The sequence below is a fragment of the Aquarana catesbeiana genome, linkage group LG06 (genome assembly GCF_042186555.1).
Source record: "Aquarana catesbeiana isolate 2022-GZ linkage group LG06, ASM4218655v1, whole genome shotgun sequence".
In the NCBI taxonomy this organism is placed as follows: domain Eukaryota; kingdom Metazoa; phylum Chordata; class Amphibia; order Anura; family Ranidae; genus Aquarana; species Aquarana catesbeiana.
Genome location: NC_133329.1, coordinates 144117375 through 144134113, shown reverse-complemented (window position 1 = coordinate 144134113; position 16739 = coordinate 144117375). Strand labels below are relative to the sequence as shown.

Sequence of the window (16739 nt, the reverse complement as noted above, 5' to 3'; positions counted from 1 at the left end):
TGCTCTCGTTTAATGACGTCACAAGGGGCCGGTGCTACTGGCAACGTCGTCGGATGGCTCGGCCCCTTAATTATTTAAGACCTTTCAGAGGGCTTTGCTGGCAGATGTCAGGACCGGAGGTTTTTTTAAATTTTTCCTTTTTTAGGGTCGGCAGTGGCAGTGGGCGGCGTGACTGATGATGGATCTACACCTGGGGACTTATTTTCTATTTTTTAATAAAGGAATTTTCCAAAACTTGTGTTATGTTTTTATTTACTTTTTACACTTTTTGGTGAATGAGTAAGGGTACTATGTACCCCTACTCGTTCACATGGGGGCCCTTGGGGACTTCCAGATTCCGATAAGCCCCCCGCCTGCAGTCCCCCACAACCACTGGTCAGGGTTGTGGGGAAGGGGCCCTTGTCGCCATAAACATGCACCAAAGCACCCTCCAATGTTGAGGGCATGTGGCCTGGCATGTTCGGGGGGGGGGGGGGGGGGGGTGCTCGCTTGTCCTTCCCCCCTTTTCCTGGCCTGTATGCTCGGATAAGGGTCTGGTATGAATGTTGGAGGGACCTCACGCCATTTTTTTGAAAAATGTTAGCGTGGAGTTCCCCCTAACCACTTAAGAATCGGAAGATTTGCCCCGTTAATGACCAGGCCATTTTTTGCGATACGGCACTGCATCGCTTTAACTGACAATAGTGCGGTCGCGTGGCGCCGTTTCCTAGAAATAGAGCTTTCTTTTGGTGGTATTTGATCACCTCTGCGGTTTTTATTTTTTGTACTATAAAACAAAAAAAAGATTGACAATTTTGAAAAAAAAAAATATATATTTTTTTTACTTTTTAATATTAATAAATATCCCAATAAAAATGTAAAAGAACTAATTTCTTCATCATATATCGCAATACACGTATATTAATTGGTTTGTGCAAAAGTTATAGTGTCTAAAAAATAGGGAATAGATTTATGGCATTTTTATTATTATTATTTTTTTTTTTTACTAGTAATGGTGGTGATCTGCGATTTTTAGTGAGACTGCAACATTGCGGCGGATAGATCAGACACTTGACACTTTTTTGGGACCATTGACATTTATACAGCGATCAGAGCTAAAAATAGCCACGGATTACTGTATAAATGTCACTAACAGGGAAGGGGTTAACGCTAGGGGGGCGATCAAGGGGTTAAGTGTCCCCTAGAAGGGGGGTCCAACTGTGGGTGGAGTGTACTGACAGGGAATAGAGTGAGATCACTGTTCCTGATTACTAGGAATAGCAGATGTCTCTCTACTTCCCTGACAGAACGGGTATCTGTCTGTTTACATTGACAGATCGCTCCTGAGAGAGACAGAACAGGGATGTCTGTTTATATTGACAGATCCCCGTTCTGTCTCTCTCAGGAGCGATCATGGGTCACCGGAAGACACTGCGGCCGCCAGCCACGGGCATTGGCTCCAACGTCACACAGCGGGCACGTGCCCCCTATACCCCTTAAAGCGGCCACCATACAGCTGCGGCGATTTGAGCATCGTATAACAATCGTATAACGGCTGCTGGTCGGCAAGTAGTTAAAATCCATACCAGGCCCTTCAGGTATGCATTGGGGGGGGGGGGGGCACATTTTTTTTCATTTACTCTTCATTGCCTGCATTCTTTTTTTACATTCAGCTGTCAGTTGGGAAACCCGCTGACAGCTGATGTGTCAACAGTTGTTAAGGACACAGTGGTACGCTTCCCAGCACGCTCCTTAACAAGCAGCTATTCTTCACACAGATTTTAAATCGGTCAATCAATTTTCAACCGATGCCAATTCAAATCCTTCTGGAAATTTGGAATTTGTTGGAAAATAAAGAAAGCAAATGAAGCTAAACAAATTTTTCGGTTCTACACATATCTAACGACTTTGTAGAGCACAAACAAAACAATCACATTGGTCAAAGCCAAAGAAGTAACTCAACCAAACTGGCATCAAAATTACATTAAGTCACATCAAGTCGCAGAGTAATGTCGCAATGGAAATGGCATTATTTTAAAGTTACACAAGTGTGAATGGACTCTGACTGGTCACTGTGGTAGCTAATCAAAGGCTATCACAGCGATCAGGTGACCTGAAATCGTGGGTTTTGGTTCCCGATCATTAGCACGGGGCTCTCGGTGAGACACTGTTCTCTGTGCTGTGAGCACACTGTTGACATACTGAACATATTTATGCATCACTTTAACATCGAGTGAATTTGTAATGGTCTTAAGCCACTTTTGAGATTCACTCACCTCTGCTGGATGGTATAGCCAGGTCCCTGATCTCACTTTTCTTCACTATAATTAAACTGATTGTAAATGTTCCCTTTTTTTTTTTTTTTAAACAAACAGGTTTAAACTTACCTGTTCTGTGCAATAGTTTTGCATAGAGCAGCCCCGATCTGCCAATGGCTCTCGCTGCTGTGTCTGAGTCTATGATAATGGAGAGAGCCAAGAGAGCCTCTGCTCACGTGAACATCACTGGATCGAGATCAGGTTCAGGTAAGTATAAGGTGGGGTCTGGGGACTGCATACTGAAGGTTTTTTTACCTTAATGCAGAGAATGCATTAAAGTAAAAAACCTTGAGCCTTTACAACGACTTTAAAGCAATACAACATGCTGAAGGACATACTCAAGCTTGTGATTAAAAAGGCAACAACAGAACACTTATGAGGTCACCTCTGTGCTCTCTCTTCCTATCAGTAAGCTCTCTATGTTATATCATCAGTAGTATGTCAGACCTGCACACAGTGCTTTCCCTCCCTTGCCAGTCACGAGTCAGTCATATTGCGTAAGGATTAAAGAACGATTATATAGAGGCAGACTTTGGTATCAGGTAAAAACACATTTCAAAAAAACTATATCAAAAGGGACTACCCATCAAGGGACACAAAAATCCTTCAAAGTGAGAAGTCCCTACACTCAGGAAACTTCTTAATTAAAAGATACAAAAAAAAAAGCATTAAAGAAGAAACAATACAGTACTTTGGGCCCCTGCCTTTGTCCAATTCCTGGAGGCACTGGCTATGTCACTGTGTCTCACCCCATCTGAAAAGCTGCCAGGAAGTAGACTGAAGCCAGGAGGTATTTTTTCTAATAATGATTTATGTTTAAAGTGTGTGCGTGTGTGTGTGTGTTTGTGTGTGTGTGTGGTGGGGGGGCAGGGTTGTCAGCATTTTCATGTTTTCATGCAAGGTCCTCTTTAAAAACTCCACAAATTAGTCTTAAAATAAGAAGAGGTGACAACTAAGTCACCATCACAGAAAAAAGGGACCTAAATACCCAGTAAAACTACCTATAAAGCAGGTAACTTAGCACCAAGAAAAAAAATACTACATGGTTGTGGATAAATCTAAAAGGAGATTTTACAATACCATAATAATTTTCTACCCATTTTTGATTATCAGCCAGATCCTGTTATCAAACATATGGATACATTTATTGTGTAAAACAATAAAAGTATGAAAAAAAAATATCCACCTGTTGGACGAGAGAACCATTTCAATGGACTAACAGAATCCACCAAGCAACCTCCTCCAGACACCCAGGTCCATAAGGGATATAAATCATTCACAAAAGGTTCCTCAGCAACTGTGGAGAAAGGCTCCAATAATGCTAGGCTGGGTTTGTCATCAGAAGGTTGGAGTGCATTAATTTTAGCCTCTGCCAGATCAATACTGCTCCACTGGGGAGCCCTGGTCATCCTGGAATTTGTGGAAGGTTCGGTAGGTGATTCTGTATTTGGGCTGTTTCCTTCTTGGGGGTCAGTAGAGGGAACTGTGCTTGGTTCCTCAGTCTGTTCATCAGTAGGAATTGGACTTGTGACCTCCTGGACTTCGGATGTCTTGAGCTTCAGCTCCTGTGCAAGAGTGTGTTCAGCATCTGAGTCTACATCTGATGGAATGGTGGAATCAGACTGATCCTTGACTTCATCTCCAAAAAAACAGCCAGCACTAAAATATTAAACAAATCAGTCACTTCATGTTGTCAAACTCCCAATACACAGCCCAATCTAAATCAATGCAGAGTGATCTATTTTGGGCAAAGAGCTTGTCCAACAGGCTAACCTACTAGTCAGTTGGTGCTTCTCTTCCTCTATCTTTGTATAATGCTAGCCATAAATACAACAACAACATTTGTGATTCAACAATGGTTTGACGAAAAAAAAAATGTCTCATTCAAAAGCTGATTGCATTAAATAAACTTTGCAAAATGTGCAATAGGTACACTCATTGCTCCCTAGCCTTTTTGTAAAGTGAAGAAGCTCACATCTTTTGTATAACACAGGCAGAGGGTTCCCCACCCTCTATTATCCTTCAAAGATTGGGACACAACCTAAAAAATTTAGAAAACCTTGATGTGCTGTATAAACTGCTCTAAAGTATATGTCTTGTACACTAACCAATGAAAACATGTATATCTCCATGAAGAAGAGGGGACTGCATTCAGTGTTTTCATCCACCAGCGCAGTGGATTCTAAAACAAGAGGAAAATGGGTGTGGGGGGCCTCAAAGTGAATCATGGCCAACTTAAAAGTCTTCCTCTTGAGAAATTTGAACATTTAGACTGCCTGTTATCCCAATAATATCCAATATGTCCTTCATAATCGGGGTAGGTGCTTTAAAAAAAAAAAAGATAAACTCTTAACCATCTATAACCTGCCCTGTAAAAATGAGGGCCTCCAAGGTAAAACTGGAAGGCCTTATACAGACCCAGATCACAAGATGAACATCAGTGGTCCATCTTCAGATTTATTTATGCAGATATAAAACACTACTGTGCACATATACACGCACACTTTTTTCAAATGAAAATATCAGAGAAAAGGAGTTATTACCTTAGTAAGCTGGAGGCACTTCCAGAGTTCGACCTTTCATTTTCTCGACTCACCACAATAGCTTTCCACATTTTACCACTGAGCTCACTCGGGGTGACTCCTTGGCGGAAATACACTGCTCTGTCTTCATATCCAATTCCCCAGACCTAAATGAGATATAAGACAGTTACAGCACATGTATGAGAATGTTTAGACAATAAGTGTTTAAGTGACAATAAGGTACCTGATCATTCAGTCCCACACTCAACATAGCCATTTCTCCCACCATCTCAATCCAGCTAGTGCCACAAGGGTTGTGTGAGTTAACACCCCTCCTGAACCATACCTGGATGGGAATAAAGCAACAGATCTGCTGTTAACAAAGAGTTATAGTACAGATATCTTCTTGCAAGCCTCAGGAGCACATAAATCCTGGGTGTTTTAATATGAAAATTGTTGACAATATGCGGATTTAGACCTGGCAAAGTCACAAAGTTAACACCCCCCCACTTGCACCTTCCTGTTGAAAAGTAAGACCACCCATCATAGAGATGGACTTGTACAAATGTCCAGGACGTAAGATAGTCAAGTCAGCAATTATCGCTGCTAGAAGTCTTGACATGGAATGGATGGAATCCGCACATTTACAGATGTACTGATTCCATCACATATCCAGAAACAAAGGGATTGTTCCTTACAGTATTTCAGGGTGGTAGATGGAGACATGCAAAGAATTCCTTTTTAAATCAGTAGCCAACTATACATCCAGAACCACTGTTGTAAAATTCAGAGCCATTTATCAAACTACATACAGCGGTTTCAGACTTGCAGGCCATCAACAGTGCAGTTTACAGAAACAATGGTTTATTTAAAGAAGGGCTTCTGAAGCAATGACAAAGTTTAACCCAGAAGACAGTGGTGAGGAGGGACTAATAGAACCAAAAATTTCCTCCAATGATATATTGTGTAGCACAGAAGAGCTGTTGTAAGAAGGCTGAAATGTGCAGTCTATTGGTTCAGTAGGCACTTTTAATTTCTTTAGTCCCTTAAACCTCTGAGCCTTTCTGTACAGATGTACTGGTATGCTGAAATCCATCATAAAGTAACAACATTTTGCACTGATGATTTAAACTTAAGGAAAAACTGCAATCCTGTCTTCCATAAGGCCTCATGCACACTGGACATTTTTACAGCTGCTCCTAGGGGCATCTGCCATTTTTTTTCCTGCCTCTGCCATACATGTAATTTTGTATGTCCATGCACACATAAGCTTTTAGCAGCCTTTAGTGGCAGAAGAGTTTAGAGGGAGAGAAAAAAAAAACAAAAAAAAACAAAACAAAAACACTGCCAGCGCGTCCAGGAGCAGCAGAGTTTGGGCAGAAAAAACGCTTGATGCTACTAAAAGCGTCCAAAAGCTGCTAGACGCGTTTAGAGTTTGAGCATTAATTCATTTTAATGGCCAGAACAAATTATTCATTCTGACCAATGAAATGAATTAACGCCCAAGATCTTGATGACTGTAAAAGCCCATAAAAGCTTGTAAAAGTTTTAGACACTTTTACAAGCATCAGGCATTTTTTCTGAAAAAGCGCTGCTGGCTTCAAGGAGAGTTTAAACAATCATCCTGTGTGCATGAGGGCTTAAGGTAGTGCAGTCTTTGAAATCTAGCACAATTCATTGCAAACCAATATTTAAGAGAATGCTGGCTATCAATTCAGTAGAATTCAATTACATCATGAATAATAGCCTAGAGAAATCACACTGCAAATGTCCATTTCAAATAGTTACTAAACTTACAACCACTATTTATTTTCCATTGAACGCTGACTTGCTGCAACTCTATACAGGGTGTACGAAGTGATATGGCAGGTTCAATTTTAGATCTGTTCTTTAAAAACCATCTCAAATGTATGGCAATAAAGCATGTAGCCTTACTTTTCGTTCTTTTGTCACGGCCCATACCACGTTCACACCAACAGACACGTGCATGATCCCATCTCCAGGTGTTGGGGCTTCCACAATAGTCCAGGAATTACCTACCATTACAAAGAGATTTTCAGAGAAAAATGCACATATCCTGCACACTGGGAGAACTGCTGCACTGTCCCTTCCCCTCAATCTACGGAAAGAGGTTAAATTGGACACTTTAAGCCACTTGTGTGACTTCCAGCAATGTTTGATCTAAAATGAGATTACAACTTGATTCATATTAGGCTTTTTCTGTATGTGATCATGCATAAAGTATTGGAAAACTCTGGTATAGTATAAAAGCATAAAAATAAATTTCACATCCATTTCTGGGCAAAACCGAAAATTCCTAGAGAGTAGCTTTAAATGAAATAGATTATCAGATATAAGAAATGAATACTTCTATCTCGTTTGCTCTATGAAGGAAAAGCTTATATGCAGTCAAATTCCCCCCTCCACCCTTCATTACATCATGCTAAATTATAGCAGAGCTTAAAAGAAATATAGGGGTTTCATTTACTATAGGAAAAAAAGGACTGTGCACTTTTTGCAAAGTGCAGTTGCTACAGAGCTTAGTAAATGAGGTAAAGCGTCACTTTGCAAATACCCAATCACGTGCAAGGAAAAAAAAATAAAACAGCATTTTTGTTGCACATTATTGGATGATGAAGGTCAGAAGAGCTTCTGCTCATTTACTAAGCTCTGAAGCAATTGCAGTTTTCAAAGTGCACAGTCTATTTGCCTTTAGTAAATCAACCCCATAGTCTTTCCAGTGTTTTAATGTAAATGGGTAGGATCAGTTTGATGTAAATGATGTTTAAACGCTACAATAATAATGTGAAATATGTGCTCACTTAAAATACTTTTCTTTTAAAGCAAACGTTTTATATGTGAAACATGAAGTCCCTTCCCCTATGATCAAACAGAAAGGTAAAATCTCCCTACCCAGGCATAGTAATAAAAAATCTGTTCTGAACTCTTCCCCACTCTACCCAAAACTCCAAAAAGGTTGCCCTGAAGTTCCACTTCCAATTTCAGTGCTCCCACAGTTTGGTCTTCTTGTAAAATGTGAAGGAGCCTTTATGATCTATGTGGAAATTGCCTCCACTCACAACCTGTGGGAAGACTAACTCTGATGTGGAACATTATATAATTTTGAATGAATGGTGTCAGAGTTCTACGAGGGCTCCATATGTGCCTGCTTTTAAATTAAGCTATATAGAATTACCTTTAGGGCAGTTCCTGCTGATACCTTCTCTCACGATTGCTTGGCCTTCCCACAGAGCAGCCCACAAGAGGTCATACGGGCCACAACTGATCTGAATAACCTCGCTGGGAGTTTCTATATCCAACCAAGAGGAGCCTTCAGGATTGTCATGGCAAACATTTTCCCTGTACCAAAGCTAAACACAAAATGAGTTTTACTGGCACAAATATGGAGATTTTAGTTCCACAGGAAAGTCTTCAATATAACCAATGATCACACAGCTCATAATTTGGTTTGAAACTAAAGTAAAATTTTAGGTTGATCAGCAGAAATCTCTTCAAATTATCAGCCAAAAATATATTTTTTTTCAAATCAAGCCTACTTTTAGGCCATGCCTGTAAAGAAAAGACTTAATGCATACATGTCCCATTGCCTGCATCACCTATTTGCTTTATTAAGTGTAACGAAACGTCCCACACTCCGCTTGAGTGCTTTCGTCATATACCGCTTCCTCCCAGTCTGAAATGCAGTGGGGACGGAAAGTATTCAGACCCCCTTAAATTTTTCACTCTTTGTTATATTGCAGCCATTTGCTAAAATCATTTAAGTTCATTTTTTTCCTCATTAATGTACACACAGCACCCCATATTGACACAAAAAACACAGAATTGTTGTCATTTTTGCAGATTTATTAAAAAAGAAAAACTGAAATATCACATGGTCGTAAGTTTATCAGACCCTTTGCTCAGTATTTAGTAGAAGCACCCTTTTGATCTAATACAGCCATGAGTCTTTTTAGGAAAGATGCAACAAGTTTTTCACACCTGGATTTGGGAATCCTCTGCCATTCCTCTTTGCAGATCCTCTCCAGTTCTGTCAGGTTGGATGGTAAATGTTGGTGGACAGCCATTTTTAGGTCTCTCCAGAGATGCTCAATTGGGTTTAAGTCAGGGCTCTGGCTGGACCATTCAAGAACAGTCATGGAGTTGTTGTGAAGCCACTCCTTCGTTATTTTAGCTGTGTGCTTAGGGTCATTGTCTTGTTGGAAGGTAAACCTTCGGCCCAGTCTGAGGTCCTGAGCACTCTGGAGAAAGTTTTCGTCCAGGATATCCCTGTACTTGGCCGCATTCATCTTTCCCTCGATTGCAACCAGTTGTCCTGTCCCTGGCAGCTGAAAAACACCCCCACAGCATGATGCTGCCACCACCATGCTTCACTATTGGGACTGTATTGGACAGATGATGAGCAGTGCCTGGTTTTCCCCACACATACCACTTAGAATTAAGGCCAAAAAGTTCTATCTTGGTCTCATCAGACCAAAGAATCTTATTTCTCACCAGCTTGGAGTCCTTCAGGTGTTTTTTAATTTCCATGCGGGCTTTCATGTGTCTTGCACTGAGGAGAGGCTTCCGTCGGGCCACTCTGCCATAAAGCCCCGACTGGTGGAGTGCTGCAGTGATGGTTGACTTTCTACAACTTTCTCCCACCTCCCGATAGCATCTCTGGAGCTCAGCCACAGTGATCTTTGGGTTCTTCTTTACCTCTCTCACCAAGGCTCTACTCCCCCGATAGCTCAGTTTGGCCGGACGGACAGCGCTAGGAAGGGTTCTGGTCGTCCTAAACGTCTTCCATTTAAGAATTATGGAGGCCACTGTGCTCTTAGGAACCTTAAGTACAGCAGAAGTTTTTTGTAACCTTGGCCAAATCTGTGCCTTGCCACAATTCTGTCTCTGAGCTCTTCAGGCAGTTCCTTTGACCTCATGATTCTCATTTGCTCTGACATGCACTGTGAGCTGTAAGGTCTTATACAGACAGGTGTGTGGCTTTCCTAATCAAGACCAATCAGTGTAATCAAAAAATTTCTGTCAATATGGGGTGCTGTGTGTACATTAATGAGGAAAAAAATTAACTTAAATGATTTTAGCAAATGGCTGCAATATAACAAAGAGTGAAAAATTTAAGGGGGTCTGAATACTTTCCGTTCCCACTGTAGATATCAGATATTACAACTGCTAACAACCCCAAACAAGACAATACTCATTTGGTTGCTGAACATGGACTGTTTATTGAAAACACAGGTAATACTCTGGACAATCCCTCCACCTTTGCATTCTGGGTGGGGTAGACTGTCCAATCAGCAGTGAGAGCTGTTGGAGGAATTCACCACCAATCTCACAGCTAATCTACATACACATCCCATAATATCCAAGGCAGACAGACACAATGGAACATTGGAATACAGCCACACCCCAGACGGCAGAGACCATCATGGCCTCCTTAATAATGTCCTTTTGCATTACATAACAGAATATCTTCCTAAATGCTTGTAGCTCCCTCAAATGCTAGGGCCCATAGTCGGTAGGCAAAAGGCTAGCATTCAGTCCCCTCCAAAAGCCTCTGTCCTGGGTGAGTCTGTCACATTAAGGACCAACCACTGCAGAAGACTCTTCGACATCCAACACTCTAGGTGTGATGAACGTTTGGTCTGCCACTAAGCACAGTGGTTTGACTTGCCAGCCCCTACAACATGGCTGTGTTCTGGAGTGGCATAGGACCCGGCAAATGAAAGAGCACACACGAAGACCACCAACCACAAATGAAGACCAGATATTCAACACACCCAGAAGCGTCAACTGTTAAATATTCTTTAGAAGTCCTTAGCTCTTCAAAAAGAGATCTGCAGGTCTTTTCTTTACAGGCTAACCTTATTTTCAAGCTTTTATTCTAGTGACAGAATCATGCAAGAAACAAGCAGGCTGCCATTGCTAAACCCTCTCCTGCTGAAAATGCTAACCCTTTTGTTTCAAGACTTTTCATCATCGACCTGTTACAAGTATGTTTTCCTTGACTTTTCCAATCTGCATACTTGTTCTAGGTCACTGAATGGTTCCCCATTGTAATATATGGATAGCCCAAGAGTTCAGCACTTACTTTTCCTTGCAAAGAAACTGTCCAGACAGACAATCGTCCAATAGGTTCATCTGTGATCTCCCAGCCTCCCACTGATATGTCGTTTAAAGGGTCAGGTAGCTGCTTGTTATCCATGTGGGAGGGAATCTGAAATACATTATAATGGCAGAGTGAGCTGCAGCCCACAGAAACACCAGAGAAATTATCTGCATGGAGTTTGTCTGTTCCTCCATGTTTCTACAGGTTTTTTTTGGATCATTTGGTTGCATCCCACAGCTCATAGGTTAACTGGCCTTAATGTGTGCATGGGTGTCTGTATGACTGTAGTACTTTGGACAAAAGACTGGAAGCAAGAATTAATGTAAAGACCTCTATATAATCTAGAAAGAAACACAGTCACTTCCAGCGCTAATAGGTCTTCCAAGGTGTGGAGTAACAGATGTCAAATAAAATGGTGGTGTGAAAGGTATATATGGTATCCAAAACAGGGTGGATGCTGCCTTCCTCAGATGGGGTAATCTGAAAGGAACTACAAGAAAAACAGAAATGGAAGGAGCGCACACCTAGTGCATTACCAAAGATAATTTAATAATAAAAATGTTTTATATAAAAGTGGGTACTCACAAAATGCAACTGACAAAAGGCCATAAAAACAATGCATGGACATGCACAGAACACGGGGTATATCTAACGCGTTTCGGGGGCGCTCCCCCTTCCTCAGAGCTAGGCTACTACTATACAAGTGTATTGTATTTGTACTGTCTACCCTCAAGCTGTAAAGCGCTGCGTAAACTGTCGGCACTATATAAATCCTGTATTATAATAATAATAATTTTAGTAGTAATGTTAGTTTTATATAAAACATTTACCTTAGCCCATGTATTTCTAGACTTGTATCTTCTGTATCGGATCCACCGCCTGCGACGTACACAAGAATTCCATTTCTTGTCCTTTGTATAAGTTGCTGGGAAATCTATAGCATAAGTCCAGCCCTAGAACACAGGATAACAAGAAAACTACAATCAGGAATTACCAAACAAGGTCCCTCTACACAAATCAACCCCATTGGTGAAAGCATATGACAGGCAACACACAGAGGTAATTCAATACAACTGGAAATTTGAAAATAATAGCATCAATAGTAATCAGTAAAGTTTCATCTTTACTATTTGGTAAAAAAATTACTATTTGGTAAAAATTTGGTAAAAAATTAAACCAGGAGTTCTAATTTCTTGCCATCATAACAATTCCACTGCTGCCATTTTCATAAAACACAACAGGAATAATAATGACCTGTTACCCAGCTCTGGCTTTGCTCCTGGTTCCCTCTGTGTTCCCAAGCTTGAACTTGGGATCCAGTGCTGGCTCTGTGCACAGACAAAGCTACCAATAGAATAGTGTATGTGGAACATGCATATTACTGCAAGGTCAGCTTTAAAGTAGACAAAACTTTTTTTTTCATTTTGGATAGAGCAAGGAAGGGTTATTAACCCCTGTCAGATTTTTTTTCCATCTGTGTCCCATTGCGGAAATTTCCCTCCACTTCCTGTCCCATAGCCAAACAGGAAGTGAGAGGATAGCCCTGTAAATCAAGGGAATTCCATGCGGACCCCCAGGTCACCAGAACCAGTGTACCCATTGGAAGATTTCCCCTCTATTACTTTTCTGCCAAAATTTGGGTAACTTCTCTTACGTTCACTTTCAATAATAATGGTAACAGGATAAATAGAGAGTTTAATGCCCGGTACACAGGATCCGATTATCGGACGAATGATCGTCCGTTTTTTTTTTTGCATGCTAATCTCACGTCGAATCTGATGAGTTTACTAAAGTCACGAAAATTCCAGTACGACAGCATAAAAATTCGGAAGTGATGTCATGTGTTGTAATGCATTTGTATTGCATTTTCGAACGATAGGTGTACTGATTACAAACGAAAATCATATGATCTTGCATCGTACGTAAAAAATTTCCGTGCATGTCCGAATAATATCGTATGACCTGTCCTGATCGGCTCTCGAAAGCTCTGTACTAATGTTCCGATTATCGTACAATCGATTCGAATGCGGAATTTTTCGTACGATTTTCGGATCGTGTGTACGGGGCTTAAATATCCTCACACTCACCTCACTGGCTCAGCTGCATGCTGGGTGGCGGAGCCAGTAGCCATGGTCAGGATTCTGAGCCTGGAGTGACTGAGTGAAGTCAGCCGACAGTGGGTCACAGGAGTGTAGTGTAGAATGAACTGCACTCTTATAATCCATAGGAGAAGTATAGCCAAAAATAGCTTTGTTATACTTCTCTTTTAAAGTGGTTGTAAACCCTTACCTAGTGAAGTTACTAGTCTCAGATGATACGGGTGTTTTATCTGCAGCCATCTCTGCTCTACATCTGTACAAAGTCCAGAATTTACACAGCTTTTCTGAGCTCCCAGGGGGGGGTCTGATGTCACACATGACCCAGCTCAGAGAGGAGACCTGAGTGTAGTCTGAGACCTGAGTGGAAGGAAGGAACACAGCCCCCTCACAATATCTTTTTTTTTTTTTACAAATAAATATCTGAAGCGTGTGGCATGCATTTGTGTTCATAACCCCCCCCGAGTCAATACTTTTGCTGCAAATACAGCTGCAAGTCTTTTTGGGGATGTCTCTACCAGCCTTGCACATCTAGAGAGTGACATTTTTGCCCATTCTTTGCAAAATAGCTCAAGCTCTGTAAGATTGGATGGAGAGCGTCTGTAAACAGCAATTTTCAAGTCTTAACACAGATCCTCAATTGGATTTCGGTCTGGACTTTGACTGGGTCATTCTAACACATGAATAGGATTTGATCTAAACCATTCCATTGTAGCTCTGGCTGTATGTTTAGGGTCGTTGTCCTGCTGGAAGGTGAACCTCCGCCCCAGTCTCAAGTCTTTTGCAGACTCCTACAGGTTTACTTCTAATGCCCTGAACACACGGTCGGACTTTCCGACGGAATATGTGCGATCGGAGCTTGTTGTCGGAAATTCCGAACGTGTGTGGGCTCTATCTGCCTTTTTCCGTCGGAATTTCCGACACACAAAGTTTGAGAGCAGGCTATAAAATTTTCCGTCAACAAAATCCGATTGGTTAAATCCCAATCGTGTGTACACAAATCCGCAACACAAAGTGCCACACATGCTCAGAATAAATTAAGAGACAAAAGCTATCGGCTACTGCCCCATTTATAGTCCCGACGTACGTGTTTTATGCCACCGCGTTCAGAACGATCGGATTTTCCGACAACTTTGTGCGACCGTGTGTATGCAAGACAAGTTTGAGCCAACATCCATCGGAAAAAATCCATGGATTTTGTTGTCGGAATGTCCGATTGTGTGTACAAGGCATAAGATTGCCCTGTATTTGGTTCCATTCATCTTCCCATCAACTCTGACCAGCTTCCCTGTCCCTGCTGAAAAAAAGCATCCCCACAACATGATGCTGCCACCATCCACAGTGTGGATGGTATGTTTAGGGCGATGTTCAGTGTTAGTTTTCCGCCACACATAGCGTTTTGCTTTTAGGCCAAAAAAGTTCAATTTTGGTCTCATCTGACCAGAGCACCTTCTTCCATATGTTTTCTGTGTCCCCCACATGGCTTCTCGCAAACACAACTTCTTAGATTGATGCTCTCCTTGCCCGGCCTGTCAGTTTAGATGGACGGCCATGTCTTGGTGGGTTTGCAGTTGTGCCAGACACTTTCCATTTTCAGATGATGGATTGAACAGTGCTCTGTAAGATGTTCAACGCATGGGATATTTTTTTTATAACCTAACCCTGCTTTAACCTTCTCCACAACGTTATAACTGACCTTTCTGGTGTGTTCCATGGGCTTCGTGATGCTGTTTCTTCACTAAGGTTTTCTAACAAACCTCTGAGGGCTTCACAAAACAGCTGTATTTATTAAATTACACACAGGTGGACTCTATTTACTAATTTGGTGACCTCTGAAGGCAATTGGTCACACTAGAATATAGTTAGGGGTATCAGAGTAAAAGGGGTCTGAATACAAATGCACGTCACACTTTTCAGATATTTATTTGTAAAAACCATTTATCATTTTCCTTTCATTTCACAATTATGTGCCACTTTTTGGGGGTCGATCGCATAAAATTCCAATAAAATGCAATTATGTTTTTGGTTGTAACATGACAAAATGTGGAAAATTTCAAAGGGTATGAATACTTTTTCAAGGCACTGTATGTTCAAAGATAAGCTTTTCTAGTCTGTATATTTGAGACTACCTATGGGTCACTCTTACCTACAGTCAGGTCCATAAATATTGGGACATAGACACAATTCTAATCTTTTTGGCTCTATACACCACCACAATGGATTTGAAATGAAACGAACAAGATGTGCTTTAACTGCAGACTTTCAGCTTTAATTTGAGGGTATATACATCCAAATCAGGTGAACGGTGTAGGAATTACAACAGTTTGTATATGTGCCTCCCACTTTTTAAGGGACCAAACATAATGGGACAATTGGCTGCTCAGCTGTTCCATGGCCAGGTGTGTGTTATTCCCTCATTATCCCATTTACAAGGAGCAGAAAAAAGGTCCAGAGTTCATTTCAAGTGTGCTATTTGCAATCTGTTGCTGTCAACTCTAAATATGAGATCCAAAGAGCTGTCATTATCAGTAAAGCAAGCCATCATTAGGCTGAAAAAACAAAACAAACCCATCAGAGAGATAGCAAAAACATTAGTTGTGGCCAAATCAACTGTTGGGAACATCCTTAAAAAGAAAGAACGCACCGGTGAGCTCAGCAACACCAAAAGACCCGAAAGACCACGGAAAACAACTGTGGTGGATGACCGAAGAATTCTTTCCCTGGTGAAGAAAACACCCTTCACATCAGTTGGCCAGATCAAGAACACTCTCAAACACGAACACTGTCAAAGTCAACAATCAAGAGAAGACTTCACCAGAGTGAATACAGAGGGTTCACCACAAGATGTAAACCATTGGTGAGCCTCAAAAACAGGAAGGCCAGATTAGAGTTTGCCAAACAACATCTAAGAAAGCCTTCACAGTTCTGGAACAACATCCTTTGGACAGATGAGACCAAGATCAACTTGTACCAGAGTGATGAGAAGAGTATGGAGAAGGAAAAGAACTGCTCATGATCCAAAGCATACCACCTCATCAGTGAAGCATGGTGGTGGTAGTGTCATGGCGTGGGCATGAATGGCTGACAATGGAACTGGTTCTCTTGTACTTATTGATGATGTGACTGCTGACAAAAGCAGCAGGATGAATTCTGAAGTGTTTCGGGCAATATTATCTGCTCATATTCAGCAAAATGCTTCAGAACTCAATGGACGGCGCTTCACAGTGCAGATGGACAATGACCCAAAGCATACTGCGAAAGCAACCAAAGAGTTTTTTAAGGGAAAGAAGTGGAATGTTATGTAATGGCCAAGTCAATCACCTGACCTGAATCTGATTGAGCATGCATTTCACTTGCTGAAGACAAAACTGAAGGGAAAATGCCCCAAGAACAAGCAGGAACTGAAGACAGTTGCAGTAGATGCCTGGCAGAGCCTCACCAGGGATGAAACCCAGCATTTGGTGATGTCTATGCGTTCCAGCCTTCGGTTTGTAATTGACTGCAAAGGATTTGCAACCAAGTATTAAAAAGTGAAAGTTTGATGGGTGATTGTTAATCTGTTCGTTTTATTTCAAATCCATTGTGGTGGTGTATAGAGCCAAAAAGATTAGAATTGTGTTGATGTCCCAATATTTTTGGACCTGACTGTATATGAAGCTCTTCCATGGACATCTAAAACCACAGTTAACATTTTCTCTTT

At 41.3% G+C, this 16739-nt stretch overlaps 1 protein-coding gene across 2 annotated transcripts in view; it reads right to left on the bottom strand.

Annotated features, from left to right (window-relative positions):
* The window catches only part of TECPR1 (tectonin beta-propeller repeat containing 1), a 167060-nt gene that overhangs the window by 101240 nt on the left and 49081 nt on the right, over positions 1 to 16739 (bottom strand). For both annotated transcript variants that reach the window (XM_073591001.1, XM_073591002.1), the window contains exons 4-10: positions 11774 to 11896; positions 10926 to 11051; positions 8016 to 8190; positions 6755 to 6855; positions 5064 to 5165; positions 4841 to 4986; positions 3484 to 3956 (exon numbers count right to left, since the gene is read on the bottom strand). In XM_073591001.1, the coding sequence (XP_073447102.1) occupies positions 3484 to 3956; positions 4841 to 4986; positions 5064 to 5165; positions 6755 to 6855; positions 8016 to 8190; positions 10926 to 11051; positions 11774 to 11896 (1246 nt within the window). The remainder of the gene's footprint in view (positions 1 to 3483; positions 3957 to 4840; positions 4987 to 5063; positions 5166 to 6754; positions 6856 to 8015; positions 8191 to 10925; positions 11052 to 11773; positions 11897 to 16739) is intronic.